Source organism: Emydura macquarii, unplaced genomic scaffold (genome assembly GCF_026122565.2).
Source record: "Emydura macquarii macquarii isolate MOO-44397 ecotype Brisbane River unplaced genomic scaffold, CSIRO-AGI_Emac_v2 contig_1363, whole genome shotgun sequence".
Lineage (NCBI taxonomy): Eukaryota > Metazoa > Chordata > Testudines > Chelidae > Emydura > Emydura macquarii.
In genome coordinates this window covers 6,320,899-6,337,641 of record NW_027131500.1, presented here as the reverse complement: position 1 = coordinate 6,337,641, position 16,743 = coordinate 6,320,899, and the positions used below count along the sequence as shown (strand labels likewise).

General features: G+C 39.4%; 1 protein-coding gene across 1 annotated transcript in view; it reads right to left on the bottom strand.

The window, feature by feature from the left end:
• VEGFC (vascular endothelial growth factor C) overlaps positions 1 to 16,384 on the bottom strand; it is a 123,505-nt gene extending 107,121 nt beyond the window's left edge. The window contains exon 1 of the mRNA XM_067551971.1: positions 16,163 to 16,384. Coding sequence (XP_067408072.1) covers positions 16,163 to 16,306 — 144 coding nt within the window. The 5' untranslated portion in view covers positions 16,307 to 16,384. The remainder of the gene's footprint in view (positions 1 to 16,162) is intronic.
• Positions 16,385 to 16,743: the final 359 nt, after the last annotated feature.

Genomic DNA, 16,743 nt, shown 5'->3' with positions numbered 1-16,743 from the left:
CATTTTGATAATTTCTAAATAAGTTTTTTAAATGTATAGTTCACTCAGCACATGAGCATCATTTTTGTCACCCAAATAAAGTATTTCAGGACTTGAAACAAATACCAGACACCAACTAAGCGAAGGTACTAAACCAACATGGATCTTCTTTCCACCATCAGAGTTCAGGATAAGGGCAATGACCTGGTGAGAAATGCACTCATTGTCATAACCTCACATCCTCTGATATTTCTAACAGGTTGCTTTCCTTCGTTCCTGTGCAAGAACTCCACCTTTTGTGCTATTAGCCTTGACTAATACTGTCAAACAATCTGGGACTCATTCCACTCCTTGCCTCCTGGATTCTGTAAGAGATAGCTTCTCTCTTCATTCCCTTTCTAGTAACAGTCCTGACTCCACAAATCCCTACCTAATGTGAGCAAGGGAATTACTACTCTCTCTCCTCCCACCCAGTTCCTGTTGCGAGCGTCAGGGGAATACTCTCTTACCATGCTACTGTTCTATTCCTGGATGCCTGGAAAAAGGAAGGTATGCATAAAGGAAGGTATGCACTATTCCGCTCTATCCCTTTCCCTCCTTTCACCAGTTTTTTTAGGTCCTCCTCCCTTCTGGACCATGAGTGCCTCTCTTGCTGGTCAAATCAGCAGCAAAGTGAAACTGACAAGATTCTTCTTAGTTGTAATAAAGACCCAGATCATTTCCACTGCAGCTGATCAGAAATATACAAGCTGCTGTCGCTGGATGGTGCGTAGGGAAAGCAAAGCCAGGGTCGCATCTCTCAATCCACCTCTTCCCATCCCTTTTTTGACAGACAGTATCCAAAAAAAAAAAAATGCTAGGAAGGAAAAAGGCCTACATCCATCTGCCACTCAGCAGTGGCTGGGATTTAGAAACTGCTTATCCCTCCCATAGAAAGCTATGTTCTGTTACATTTTACACATTACAGAAAAAAATGTTTAAGACTGTAAAGAAATGTAAGCTTTAATGATGGGGTTTGCTCTTCATTACCTTTATATGCAAATATAGTACAATATATATTAATAATTTTCTCATTATTACAATATCTAAAACATATAATAATGAAATGGAAAGAAAAGCTGTGTGATAAGTCATGGACAAGGCCAAAGCATGTGCAGAACATCTAACAACAATCCTACAGCAACTTTTATTCTAAATTTTGCAGAGAAATATTTGGAGTTCTGCAGAAGTTTTCAATTTTCTTGCACTATGATAGGGCTAACCAAAACACACTCTCTCTCTTTTATATAAAAAATCAATTGAAAGTTATTTACCAATTAATAGATTCTAAGGCCAGAAGGGACTATTGTGATCATCTAGGTCTGACACCCTGTATAACATAGGCCATAGAACTTCCCCAAAATAATTCCTTTTAGAAAAGTATCCAATGTTGATTTAAAAGTTGTCAGTGATGGAGAAGCCACCATGACCCTTGGTAAGTTTGTTCCAGTGGTTAATTAGTCTAACTTTTAAAAATTTACACTTTATTTCCAGTCTCAATTTATCTAGCTTAATTGGATCATGTTATGTTTTTCCTCTGCTAGTCTGAAGATCCCATTATTAAAAATTTGTCCCCACGTAAGTCCTTACAGACTGTAATCAAGTCACCCTTTAATCTTCTCTTTTAAATAAATTGTTAAATAAACGTTAAATAAATTGAGTTCCGTGAGACTATCACTATAAGGCATATTTCCTAATCTTTTAATTTTCGTGACTCATCTGAACCCTCTCCAATTTATCAACATCCTTCCTGAACTTTGGACACCAGAACCGGACATAGCGGTACCAATGCCAAATAGAGCAGTAAAATACCCTCTTTTACTCCTACTTGAGATCCCCGTTTATACATCCAAGGATTACATTAGCTATTTCGGCTGCAGCATTGCGCTGTGAGTGGATTATCCACCACAACCCCCATATTGTTTCCAGACTATGTAAGCATAGCCTATATTCGTTGCTCCTACATACATTCAGTTAGCTATATTCAAATGCATATTGTTTGCTTGACCCTAGCCTATTAAGCAATCCAGATTACTCTGTATCCATGACCTGTCTTCATTATTTACCACTCTCCCAATTTTTGTATCATCTGAACATTTTATCCATGATAATGTTATGTTTTCTTCCAGTCATTTATAAAAATGTTCAATAACATAGGGCCTAGAACCAGTCACTGACAGACCCCACTAGAAACACACCCATTCAATTATGAGTCCCTATTTACAATTACATTTTGAGAACTATCAGTTAGCCAGCTTTTGACTCATTTAATGTGTTCCATGTTAATTTTATATCATTCTAGTTTTTTAATCAAAATGTCAGGCACTATCAAGTGAATTGTCTTACAGAAGTCTAAGTATACTAAGTCAACACTATTATCTTTATCAGCAAAACTTGTAATCTCATCAAAAATACATATCAAGTTCATTTGACTGGAACTATTTTCCATAAATCCACGCTGACTGGGATTAATTATATTACCCCCCTTTACTTATTTAGGAATCGAATCCCATATTAACCATTCCATTATCTTGCTCAGGATTGGCAAACCGATGATAACCTGGGTCATTGTGCTTTTACCCTTTTAAAATATTGGTACAACATTAGCTTGGTTTTTTTTACCCTTCTGGAACTTTTCCAGGGTTTCAAGACTTATTGAGAATCAACATCAGCAAGCCAGCAAGCTCCTGAGCTCTCTCTTTTAAAATGCTTGGATGCAAGTTATACGGAACTGCTGATTTAAAAGTGGCTAACTTTAGTAGCTGTTGTTTAACATCCCTTTAAGTTACTAGTGCAATGGAAAGAATTTATATGATATGACTACATCTTCTGTTTTTTCCCCTCAAATACAGAACAGATATATTTATCGCATACTTCAGTCTTTTCTGCATGGCTTTTGATAATTCTACCATTTCTATCTAGTAATGGACCAATACACTAATATACTTCAAAAAGTCCTTAATTCTGCTGGTCATAGATTTATTTTTGTGTCCTTTTGCTTCCCTTATCAGTTTTTTACAATTCCTATCTTCTGATTTATATTCATTACTATCAACTTCCCCTTTCTTATTTTTAATTATTTATTTAAATTTAATTTTTTTATAGCTGCCTTCACTTCTCCTCTAAACCAGGTTGCTTTTTCAACCAAGACAATCTTTTTCAACCAACAATCTTTCTTGATTGCGCATTTGTTGCTTTTGAGGCATTGAAATGTTCTTAAACACGTCCCAATTATCATTGAAATTTTTCTGATTAATTTTTTCCTCCCAGCTGTTGACTCATAATTGTTTTCAGCTTTGAGAAGTTGGCCCTTTTAACGCACCAAGTATACATATCACTTGTATGTGATTTATTCTGTTTGCACATTATAAATGTGATCATGACATGATCACGTGTACCTTTGTTACCATTGATTACCATTATAATGTTTATAATTTTATTTTAACATTAATAAATCTACATTTTAAAAATATGTTAATTCAAAGTCCTTCTGCCAATCTCCAATCAAGGTTGGAATAAAGAGGATCAAGTGGAACTTTTCAGAGAGAAAGAATGACCATGTATCCTAGCTTACATTCCTTCTTAATTTAAAAAACAAAACAAAAAACAAAAAAAGAAAATACCCCAAACAGCATAATTCTGGTATCTTTGAAAAGTGGCACCTTTGATGTTCTTCCTTTTTAAATAGCGAGGTGGGAAAGAACACAACCCATGTCAGGAATTCACCTCTAAGAAGCAGGTGGTCCATGAGAATTAACTGAAATATTTTAAAATGGATGCTGGTGATGGAATATTTCCTCATAACATAGAGAAGCCTCCATTACTATGTATCCCAGGAGCCCGATATATCTTCCATGGGATAGCGGTCAAAAATGCTATTTAAGGCCCTAACTGCCACAGCTTGAACCAATCAGTGTGGGCAGGAACTGTGATTGATATATACAGGTGCGACAATGTATCTCAGTCCTACTCTGAAACATCTCTGCAAAGCTCATATGGAGCCTTTGTGTAATATCTATAATCTTAAATAGTCTGGTGGTCCTTTGATTTACACATCTGAGTCCCAGCAACTAGGATGGGAACCTCAAATATTTTGATTTGTGCCTAACACACTGGAGATGGAAGGCAATGCTGCAGTCTAACTAAATCTGTCCTGTGACTTCCCAACCCTACAATGTGATTTGGGAGCATAAATCCTAATGCCCATGAGTCCAGGTAGTCATTGGGATCTCACATGGATGCAAGGGTCCACACTAACAGATTTCACTGTGGGATCAAGACATAAATTTCATTCTCTTTAACTCCTTCAATCCCCCAAAATTCTTATATCACTATAAAAATATTGGATTAAATGATCAAGAATTGGTTAAAAAAATTACTTATTCACTTTGACTTCCTTCTTATTTTAACAAAATATTTATTTGCTGAGACCCCTAATTTACATAGCAATGCCACTGTGAAATTAAGGCATTACAATTAAAAAGATTAAAACAAATTAGATATGTTATTTGCAATTACAAAAGAGAACAGTTACTTTACAGTAACTATAGTTCTTCGAGTTGTGTGGTCCACACAGATTCAACTCTTGGTGAACATGCACCGCAGGCATAGATCAAATTCTTTTGAATAGCAGGCCTAATCGACTCGAGGCCAGCAGTCATATTGTAGCTTGTGTATCTCCCATCTACTTACTTACGCTGCCGTACCGCGGCATCTTCATTGTGCTGCGTTGATGAGAGATGCCCTCTGGTCAACGCAGCCTTACTCTTTTCGGGGATTTATTGCGTCGACTAGAGAGCACTTCCAGGATCAATTAAGCGGGTCTCTACAGCCCACTCAGTCGATCCGCTGCATCTATCAGTGCAGCCCCAGAAGTGTAGACATACCCTCAGACTCTGTTGGGGCCATGCCTGCAGTGAGTGCCCTCTCATTCCCCATAGCCAACAGTATAAAGGTTGAGGTAGCTGCAACCTACACTCAAATTCCTTCACCAATTAGAATCCCATATGAGCAGGACACCAATTAGCACAAAAGGAGGGCAGGTCACAGAATGTATTTGGACAACACATCTTGTAGAAACACGGTAACCAACCCTTCATTCTTCAAGTGATTGTGCATACAGATTCCATTCTTGCTGACTGACCAGTTGCTTGGAGCTGGGTAAACTGAATTTTACATGAACGGTGATTGTAGGAAACAAACTATAGCCCTAACAAAACTAGCATTTGCTCTGGAAGCTTGTACTGGGAGTGGTAAATGTGTGGATTGATCTCCATGTTGCTGCTCTATTTAGATCTCATGAAGGGATATTATCTAAGCACACTATAGAGGCTGCTTAAGACCTAGAGGGAATAAACCCAGATAGATCTAGGTAGATCTTAGCAAGTTCTGATAAAGTCTGAGACCCACTGAGAACTGTCTTTGGGATGAGATTCGTTCTTTCAGCCCTCCCCCAGAGTAAGGCGGGAAATAGACCTCTGGGATGGAGGCTGACACAACTCATTAAAAGAGCTTTAAACTAAGAACTCAGGGGAGACCATTGGGAAATGTTCATGTAATCTTCATATCTGATTTTAACATTGAGAGGGAGCAAGTAAGAAAGGATACAGCAATGGAGAAACGGACAGCAATGGATAGGAGAATGGACATTAAGAGGAAGGATAGTGCTGATACCACTCAGATAGAGTATAGTCATTCTACTGCCAGTATGCCTATCGGGTGAGGAATGTGGGCAAAGCCAAGCAACAACAATTAAGATGTTAGTATATCAAGGCAAGGAGCCTGGGTAACAAAATGGAGGAACTAGAACTACTGGTGCAGGAAATGTAACCAGATATTAGAGGGATAACAGAAACATGGTGGAATAGTGGTCATGAATGGAGTGCAGATAATGAAGGGTATGTGCTGTTCAGGAAAGACAGAAATAAAGGCAAAGGTTGTGGAATAGCATTGTATATCAATGATGAAGCTGACTGTAAAGAAATTAGAAATAATGGAATGGATAAGACAGAGTCTGTTTAGGCCACAATCACTTTGAGAAATAAAGCTACTAGTTTCCCCTGACATAGAGACCTCTTTAATGTTTTTAATGAAATAAATACTACTAGGAATTGTGTGATTATGGGAGACCAACTTCCCAGATATAGATTGTCCTCCAATCTAAACAGGTTGTAGAGGACAACCTTGGTTTGAGTGATCATGAGCTAATTCAGTTTAAACTAAATGGAAGGATAAACAGAAACAGATCTGCAACAAGGGTCCTTGATTTCAAAAGACCCTGGTGAGACCTCATCTGGTCTCCCATGTTTAAGAAAGATGAACTCAACTGACCCCAGAGTTCAGACGCAGGGGATTTTATTTCTTCTACCACTTAATGCCAAAGAAGAAAGGAGGTTGGAGACTCATCCTCCATCTTCTTAGTCTAAACTTAGTCTTCTTAATCTTCATCCACACCAGAACCACAGTCTCTGTCAGTGCCAAGGATGTCATCAGTGCCGTAGAAGGGATTTCAGCACGAAAGCACTTGGTGGCATGATTCACAGTGCCAAGTTGGATGGTGCCAAGATACTCCATGCCAAGGTCAATTCTTTGCTGTTGAAAGAATTGGGAGGCAGTACAGTGCTTGGTACAGGAAGATGCTGTCTGTATTAGTCTCCCATAAAGATCATTCCTCCAAATGCCTAAAAGTGGAGCACCAAAACCCAAGCTTTCTATTTCCTATTAAGAATAGGGGTCAGTACCTGCCTTGGTCATGGGGGCAGTGCTCCTTATGGAACCTTTCTATATCACCAACGTGGCTGACAAGTGAGACTTTGCAAAATGGTCTCGGAGCATTATCTCAACTCATCAGGGTACAAGATGCATGGGGCTGACCTGACAACTGGAGCTTCCCTCAACGTCTGCCATGATCCAGTGAGGCTGGCATACATCTCTATATATGGAGGAGTTGCCGCTTTGCTCTGTTTCCTTCTGAGAGTCTTCTTGAAGATAGAGGGTATGTCTACACTGCTGGCTCCATGGGGATCGATTGAGCAGGCTGTGAAGACCTGCTCAAACAATCCTGGAAGTGCTCTCTGGTTGAGGCAATTAATCCATCCCCAGCAAGAAGTAAGGCTGCATTGACTGGAGGATGTCTCCCATTGATGCAGTGAAGATGCTGCGGTATGGCAACATAAGTAAGTTGACGGGAGATACGCAAGCTATGTATTGTAGCATGTGTATCTCCCTTCAACAGCAGTGTAGATCAGGTCAGATGTGCAAAATGAATAGCATTCCAGAGCAAGTGCCTCTCCCTGGAGTTCCCATCGTTCACAGGCATTGCAGTGTCACATGAGAAGCAGATCTTGAAACCCAGCAATGGAGAGTCAGTCATTTTAGAACTTTTGTACAGGGAAGCAGGGGAAAAGATCCTTTTACAGTGGCACAAGGCTCTCGCACTGGGGTGGGATGAGGAGTAAACCTATTATTGCTCTATCTAAAAAACTACACATTTTTTAAAGCCAACAGACAAATAAAACTTATCTAAAGTACAACAACAAACTATTCCTGAATAGAAAAACTGTGTTAGCTAACTCACTAAGAGCAAGGGATGCAGATATTACAGAGTTCCATCTCTCAGCCATGGGTGGTAAGAAGAACTGAGTGCAGGAAGCGGCTAACCCACCCTTTATGTCCTCAGCAATAGGAACTGAGAAGGCACTCGGGAGCAGTCACAGCTCCAGCAGGCACAGCTATTCAGAAGAATCTGATCTCAAATGCATGAGATGCACACGCATCAAGAGTCAAATCTGAGTGGACAAATCACTCAATGCAGAAGTAAGAATAAAACAAAAGCAGTCAGTCAAATGTTAAACAATGTATCTTACATCATGCCATGAGAGTTCCTGCATTTGGGCTCTTTCTATATCGTCGTCAACCATGACAGTCATTGATGGTTTTGAGTAATTGATTATACAGCTAGATTTCAAACTCATTGGGTCAGGGACCACACACGTTTACACAGTGCCTAGAACTATGGATCCTGGATCCTGACTGCAGGACACTATTGCAATATAAATATTAAATAATTATAGTAGTTAATATGTATTGCCTCATTTTCCTCTATTGTTAACCTCACTCATAGAACCCTAGAAATTAAAAATAAAAAAAGTTCAAGATTGTTTCATATAACATATTTTCTAGTGTCACAGCATGTCCAGCCTAGCTTTAAAGTGTCTCCAGGAATGGGGTTTGCACTATTTCTCTAGCAAAACTATTCCATAATCAAATCTACTAGCTTTCATTGTCAGGAAGTTTTCATAATATTTTGTCTTTTCTTAACTTTATTTCATTACTTGTAATTATATGTTAAATAATACCTTACTAAAACATTTCTCTTCTCCACTGTTGGTTACGCCCTTGAAATATTTGTGGACATTTATATCACACTTAGGCAAACTATAACTTTTCTTTTAACCTTTCATCATAAGACAGTCATGCCAGTTCCTTGGTCGTTTTGGTTACTCTGCTAAAAACTGGAGGCAATATGTCTGTATCTATTTTCAAGTTACAATATAAATGATAGAAAAAAAATTTAATGTTAAATCACCAGAGAAACCAGTAGAAAGAGATAAACACAGAAAAATAATGTTATTTACACAATGCAAGCAATCTGAAAAACATATCTAGAAAAGAAAATGAGTAAAGCAATGCAAAAATAGACAACTAATGAATTGTAAAGCAAAGACTTGTCCTAAATTCATGTTTCTGGCTACCTTCAGTGCCAGGCTATTGGACTAGGTGGAGCACTGGTCTAATCCAATATGGCAATTTCTATGTTCCAAATATATTGCCTTAATGAGCCATGACGTTATATCCAACAAAGAAGCAGCCCTTTGGCACTGCACCTGTACATTAGATACAAGTCTTGATGACCTCCTGCTGTGTATTGATATCAATTATTTTATAAAACATGATCCTGCAGGGATCACACATTTAGGATATGCAAGTGATTACAAACACATTTTAAAACCGTGTTCTGGAAGGGTTGTTTCAGTGAATGCCCCTAAATATGGCATTTAGTTAAAATACTCCTCAGAAAGCTTCATCCTGCCCTCACAAATACAAGTGCTTACCATTGACTCACCTGTGAAATGAGCTACTCAATATACATTCAATTATGCTCTCAGAAGATATACAGGAACGTACTTGCTCATACCAAGACTTGGACAGAGCCACACACTGTAATCTTTACTCAAACAAAATGTTGGACTAAGTTTTGCTTGAATAGGAGCGTTGAATTAGGCCTTCAACACCTACCATAATACAAGCATCCCTAATGCATACCTGACACAAAGCACAAGTTAAGATCAATTAAAAAAATAGTATAAACAAAGACAAGATGCGGCAGACAAAAAATAAAATCAGTCACAAGGAAAATAAAGTTCCAAAGAGTTAAGAAAATAAAGTTACCTCCACCTGTCTGAAGTAGCACTGGTTTGGGTTTGATTCTCCACTGCTTTCTTTAGCAAGAAATGTGTCTTGATCTCTTGCAGTGTCAAGTAAACAGTAAAGCACAGTTCACAAAAATAAGTAAGTAACACAGCATATTTTGCTATCAAGGTAGTATTTTTTCCCCATAGAATAGAATCCCAGAGAAAGCTGGAGTGGGTACAGCAGTTGAAATCCACATTGTACACACTATTTTTTCTCCTGACCATAACTAGAAGTAGTTAAGTCACTTTGCATTAGATGTAAATTGGCAGCTCTTTAGGATATGCTCAGCTATTAAGAAAGATCTGTCTCAACTGGGACTAAAACTAGGACAAGAGAAAGGGAACTCAAGTTTTCCATTGCAAAAAGTGACTTATGCAAAAAAAAAAAAAAAGAATGTTCTGTACTTTATCAATCTAATCCTGTCTGGGTAAAGAGATCATATTGCCACCTTTCAGTATGAACTTTAGAATTGGCAACAAGTGACTAACTGAATTTATTTATTTCCACTCTAAGTATATTTATTTCCACTCTAAGCATGAAGCTAAGAATTCTTGCCTAACAGTTGTGAAATAAAGCTCTCTCTAAATTCTTGATTTATAGTTTTGCATTAAACTTTGGAAACTGTATGTAAATAACTCCAGGGCAAAATTCATCCCAGAGCTGAGGCAATTGTATCAGTATATGACCAAATGCTGACCTTGTTATACACAGGAGTAAGGATGTACAGGCCCCTTAGTGCCATATAGATAACCTCCTTCTCAGCCTGATCAATTCACTAATGAGGATGGTTAGGCCAGAGTGGAGGGAGTGCAGAATACATATGCAGCACCTCCATGGTTACATCCTGTGGAGCTGAGGATGGCAGTGGGAAGCTCATATGTGTGTCAAGGGAGTAGGTAAGGGGAGAGGCAGGTGAGGGGGAGGACAGCTTAGATCTCCACATATCCTTTCCTGCATTCTTTCCTCTAAAGGCTCCATAGAGAACTATAGCAGTGACAGGATTACATCATATGGAGCTGCCATAGTGGAAAAACGTGTAACCAGAGATAGGACAAGACAGTGTTTCCCTGTGGGTGGAGATAGGAGACTTGGGACTGGTAAGAGAAAATGTCTCTCCCAAATCCGACTTCCTGCAAGAAAAGGGAATGGTCACATCTTCCTTTTGGAACTGTCAGCCAATATAGTGGTTGTTGTGGCTGCATAGCCCTTTGTCAGAACTTTCATTCATGCATAAAAGAGGCTGTGCGAAGGGAGACATGACCTAAGAGTTTCTAGAATTGGTTACAATCAAAGGGAGCTAAATATACACAGATAAAAGGGAGGGCTTCTTAATTACGTTTAATACGTTTTAAAAGTGTGGATGGTTAAGGTGCATATAGTAGATATTTGTTTTAATTTCCTACATGCTAAATTCAAATTACATCAATCTACATTATATTTGCAGGAAGTATCTCAAGACCAGCATTACTATATTTGGGTTTTTCTCATCATTGGCTGATTGCCAGAAATATACTGTATTATGACATTGCAAGAATGGGCAGAGTTTTAAAAAGCCTTTAAACCCTTTTCTTATACAAAGAAAACACCTACATACTGATTTCACTACCTTCACAGAATCTAATGTTACATAAAACCATACTATAACATTTGGTATTTTGCTCACAGAACACATAATCATCATGTCCTTGCTTTGAAATTGTAATATTTCCAGTTTATTTTGCAGATAGAAATGGATTTGAATGGGTGTAATTTTAAAGAAGAAATTGGTTCTTTATCCTTCTTCTTCTCGTGTGCATGGTATAGATTAACTGTATATTATGGATTCATCTGTTATGTACAGAACAAGTGTAATTCCATAACAAAATTAAAATCACACAAGACCTTCCTGACAGGTGCTCTTGTCTTCCTTCCCTTAGGAAACCAGAGTTTCAAGTCATTTGATGCTAGTCAACTGTTTCCCCTTCCAGTAAGAAGAGGTGAATTTCTAAATCTCACATTTGCTTACTTCACTCCTATGGGAAAAGGAATGCTTATATTTCTTTGAAAAAGAAAATCTCTAGCAACATCTGGTGGAATCCGTGAGTGCATGGTTGATGGACTACAAGTCTGTATGTATCAATAGGTTTTGTTTTACTGAATGGCATTTACTGTAGGTTTTAGAGAACATATGGGAATAATTTTGTTGGATAAAACTAAAAACCACAAAAAACCAAAAAGCAGGTGTAATATACACAGAAGTCTGAAAACATTACAAAAAGCATTCTAGTAAAATCAAGTGCAAAGTTTTCAAAGTTTGCTTTGATGAAAGTAATACATTAATATATATGGGTCAAATTTTCCTTTCAGTTACACCATTACAACTCCAATGGCTTAATTTGGGTTGCACCAATGTAAAGAGAATCTGGTCTGATGGGATTTGCAACAAACTAAGGCTATGTCTTCACTGACGGCAGCAAATTCGCCGTCGTCAGATCAACTTCTCTGGATTGACTGAGCCATCAGTGAAGATCCGCTCAGTTGATCCAGAAATCAACGTATTGAGACCACCTTCTCACATGGCATAGCACTGCATCCATGGGAATGGGGTTCCTGTCAGCGCAGTACAGTGAAGATGGTGCACAGAACAGAAGTCGACAGGAGTTACGCAAGTTTTTTGCATAACTTGCGTAACTCCAGTCGACTGCCGCCGAATCTCCGAGGTAAGTGAAGACAAGCCCTAAATATTATCTTCTTAGAGGTCATTTCTATCAATTCCTCTTTCATTACACTTTTAGATCATATTTTTCATCCAGAGACTTTTCCTTTCTCTTTTTTAAAAACTCTCTTTAGCTCCATAGTGTGCAACCTGCAGGCCAGGGGCCACTTTGGGTCCGCAAGACTCTAAACTGTGGCCCATGAGTGCAACTGTGTTAGAAAGAAAATTTTTATTTGATTATGAATTGAAAATATGTTTCCTGAGTCAAAGCCTGTGATTTTTAGTCTAAAGCACTTGAATCACCCCCATCGTTATGATAGAACCTCTTATCAGTTTATCTTCCCAGCAGCCTCCCACCACTTTCTTTGCAGTTTCAGAATCAACTCTGATATGATCTGAAGTGCTCTGAGCAACTGCTGTTCTTTTCTTGCTACAGCTGCTCAGCAGCTCCCCTCCTGTTGGCCTGCTGGATCACAGGGGAGTGAAGAGAGACCAGTTCTGGCTGCTCCACTGTCTGCTTCCCTAAAGGACTGTGGAAGCCCCAGGGAGAGCAGGACAGGAGCAAAACTGGTTCTTCCTTAATCTAGGGAAGCACCTAACAAAGAATGGGATGTCTTCCTCATACAGCCCCCCAGGAGAGGGAAAGAGGAGAAGCTGAGAACCAACCACCAGATAAAATTCTCTGATTTTCTGCCCCTGCACAGGTCCGAACAGCTTAGTGGCTAGCAGTGGTTTTCCAAGGGATCCTGAGTCTGCTGAGGATTATTTGAAGCATAACATACCACAGTCACTCCCCCTATGCAGGGCCGTTTTAAGACCTCTGTAGGCCCTAGGCACACTTGCCTTTGCAGGCCCCCTGACCAAAATAACTAATTTGATTTTTAGCTATTAATAAATAGTTTTTAAAATAAAAAAAAAAATTATATATAAACATTCTTTTCGTAGGCCTTGAAAGTTTCATAGGCCCTAGGCACTATGCCTATTGTGCCTAATGGATAATATGGCCCTGCCCCTATGCCAGGGCTGTGGAGAGGGAAGCATAGGGACTCGTTACACCAGCTCTACACCTTCAGGAAGGAATCCATAGCAGGGGACTTGCAGGTTGATTCTGTTGCCTTTGTGCTGCTAAGAGAATCTGTCCCAAAAGTACTATCCCCTTGAGCTTGGCCCTCAGGCTGAAAAGGTTGGACACTACTGCTCTAGTTTATCAGTGCCCACTTGCTGCACCACATGTGCTTGAGACAGCAATATATGAAAAATAACTATTATTTATCTATAACGAACATTCAGTTAACTGCAAATGTCTAGGATAAGTTGCAACTTTCACTGAGTCATCTACATTGAAGACAGTATAGACCTCTGTATACTTCTATAACGACGGGAACAAAACTATCATAGTAAAAGTTTTTGAAAAGGTAGTGTAGTTATATGTACACATCTCAATTTCCTACGTAACGGTATAGAATATGTGATGTAAAGTTAACATAATTTCAGTAAAGACACATGAAGACCAGAGGCTTCCATGTGTTGAGAGAATTCAAGTAAATTTACTTATGACACCATAATCATATTTTCTTGAAATAATTATGTACAGTTTACTTATCTTTTTTTTTTTTTTAAATTCCTTCAACTGTCATTGCAACCGTCTCTCATCACACAGGGATGAACGGTTAATGGGGACCCAATCCCGCAGATTTTACTCACTTGAGTAGTCCCACTGATATAAATAGGCTTACTATGAGTAAGGACTTCTAAGGTGCCTAAAGCATGCCAGATTAAGCCCTAAAGGTCCAGGCACACACACAACATCTATCCCTAGTCACATACAAAAAACTTTTCTGTTAATATGATCCACCTGGCACCTGCTTTCCCATCCTCTTCCCAATCTCTCATTCTTTCTTCCTTCAGTTTCCTCATTGATCCAAGTTTTCCACTAAGTCTTTGTACTTCTGCAAAATGAAGCACAGTGGTGACTATTTAAGATTTTGACGTCTCTTTAAAACTCGGAAAAAATTGAATGGATCATCTATAATATGGATATGTATATGTACAGCAATGCTCAACTTTCAGGACCATTTCTTCACTATTCTACCAGATATAAGTTGCTCCAGCACTTTTAGAAACCAGTGTACTCACACCACCACGCTTGTTTCAGCATTTTCAGTATAACTATGATAAACTACTTTCATGGGTTTATAAACTCAGTCATCAAGTTCACCCTGAGCTAATACCTGGTTTAGACTGTATTAGCTAGGAAGGATTGCATTCTCCCTGTCCCAAATATTAAAAAAGTGTTAGAAATAGCTTTAGTGATAACACCAGTTGATTGATTTTATGTTCATACAATTTTTTAAAAATTATTTGAAGTTTAAAAATATTTTGACAAGCATAATACATAATATAGTTGCTATGTTTTATGGTTTAAAATTAAATAAGAAAATTATAAATTCCAAGGGATTATAAAAACGTCCAGACTTTGTTAAAGTGGTACAGTATGCACAGTAACTTCTTTCATAAAGAACTTTAGTACATATTTAGAGATGCAAAACAAAGAATGCATGCAATATGTGGAGTCTACAGCTTGAACACAATATGAATGTAACAACTAATATGCATTATAAAAACATGGGTTAAGTATACTTGGTTTTCTGTGTAAATACTGTAACATGTTTCATAAGCTTTATGTGAGCTTTTATTAAACCGGTATAAATAGCATTAGGGTATATGTTCAATAAAGCTAAGTGTGTTAAACAGAAAAAAAAACCACCACAAATTTCAAAGTCAAGGCATATATTAGGTACTTTAACACGTTTTGGTTTACTTTTCCACACTAGCATGAATTAAAGATATAATGTCAATATTGCTGTGGATGTGTGTGTCACAACTTTAACACTGCACTATTTAAAGGTAAGAAGTTGTCTATAATTAATAAAGAGTTTAGACACTGAAGCCTTCATAGCAATGTCACATGCTTACACAATCATATATGTCCTTTTTATGCATTGACAAAGTGGTGGGATCTTGCACAAGACACAGAAGAGATGATGCAAGTTCCAAGGTACTTCAAATCCTTAATTTAGAATGTAAGATACAAATACAAATGCATACAAATTTAAGACCCTACTGCCTGGAAACTGAGAATTTCTCTGAAATTCTAATTGTATGCCTGGGCAGCACTTTCATATTCAAGGGTCAAGTTACACCCCCTACAAACCATGTTGCCTTTCAGTAAAACATTACAGATTTCAAAAACTCCAAAGCAGATCTCCAGAAAACAGAAACAAGCTCAGTTTTTGTTATTATTCCCATGCATTCGCCTCCTCTGCTATATGGTTCCCAAATGCACCAGCTTCTCATAATGCATCCAAAAAACTACTCAGATCCGAACTGGAAACTTTCAGGAATCCACACGCATCTACTCCAAGGACAGAAACCCACATGGCACCCTTCAGCTTTGCCCTTGAGGAAGAAACCTCAAATATATCAGTGATCCACCTCACTGCCAACACAGACCAGACGCATTGCATCACAGAAGATTATCGTTTGCTAGTAACAGAACTAGATTGTCAACTCATTTGGGGGCAAGGAGTGGGGTTACGTCTCCTCTGTTTGCACAGCACTGAGAACACTGTATAACCAATACACATCAGCAACAATAATCAGGATGATCGATCGCTACATTCACCTACTAGGCGAGCTGAGCCATTGGGTTTAATTCTGCATATCAGGTGTCTCCTTTTATTTTAAACATATTTGGATCATGTGCAACCAACCATCCACCGACTTTTACGTTTCACAGCCCCTTCTCCCCCCGCCCAAAAAGAGCCTCGTTAAGATCCACACCATTCAAACACTTTCCTCAGATATTTTTCCCTCCCCGTGAAAGGATTTGCAAAACAAACAAAGTGATTCGGCCGCCACATGCCTGAGACAGTGAAGTCCCATCTGCGGCCAGGGCACGGACATTGCACCTACCTTTGCTTCCCCCAAATCGGGCTCCTCCTCGTAGTAGCCCTGCCCGGATTCATAGGCAGCGGCGGTGGCCGGCTCCCTGGGTCCCAGCAGCAGAGCAGCAGCAGCCAGATAGCAAACCAGAGAGAATAATCCCAGCAAGTGCATTGTGCAAGGATGGCAGGGTGGGTGCGTCGCGGGGCGGGGGGAGCTTGAGGAGTGTACGGGGAATCGGGAGGCTCCTTGGTTTTGTTTGTTGCCTCCCCCCCGCACCCCACCCCACCCCACTCCACTATCCAAGGCGGTAGACTGAATCCCTGGGATGGAGAAGATGATGCAGCAGCACCAGCTGCCTGCAGGGGAGCTCCCAGCCTGCCCCGGCCGCTCTGCAAATTGCTCGCCGAAGTTAGCCGGAGTTTGCCAGGTGAAAAGCCACCAGGAAACCGGACATCCGAGCCGGGCTGGCTCGGGAGCAGGGAGCTGAGGCAGGGCAGGCAGCAGCGGGAGAGCGGCGAGCGCAGCTGCTCAAGCCAATGGGGCTTCCTCCTTCTTCTTCGTCTTCTGCAGCAGCCGCCCCCTGCCTGCACACAGGCAGCGCCGCTCCA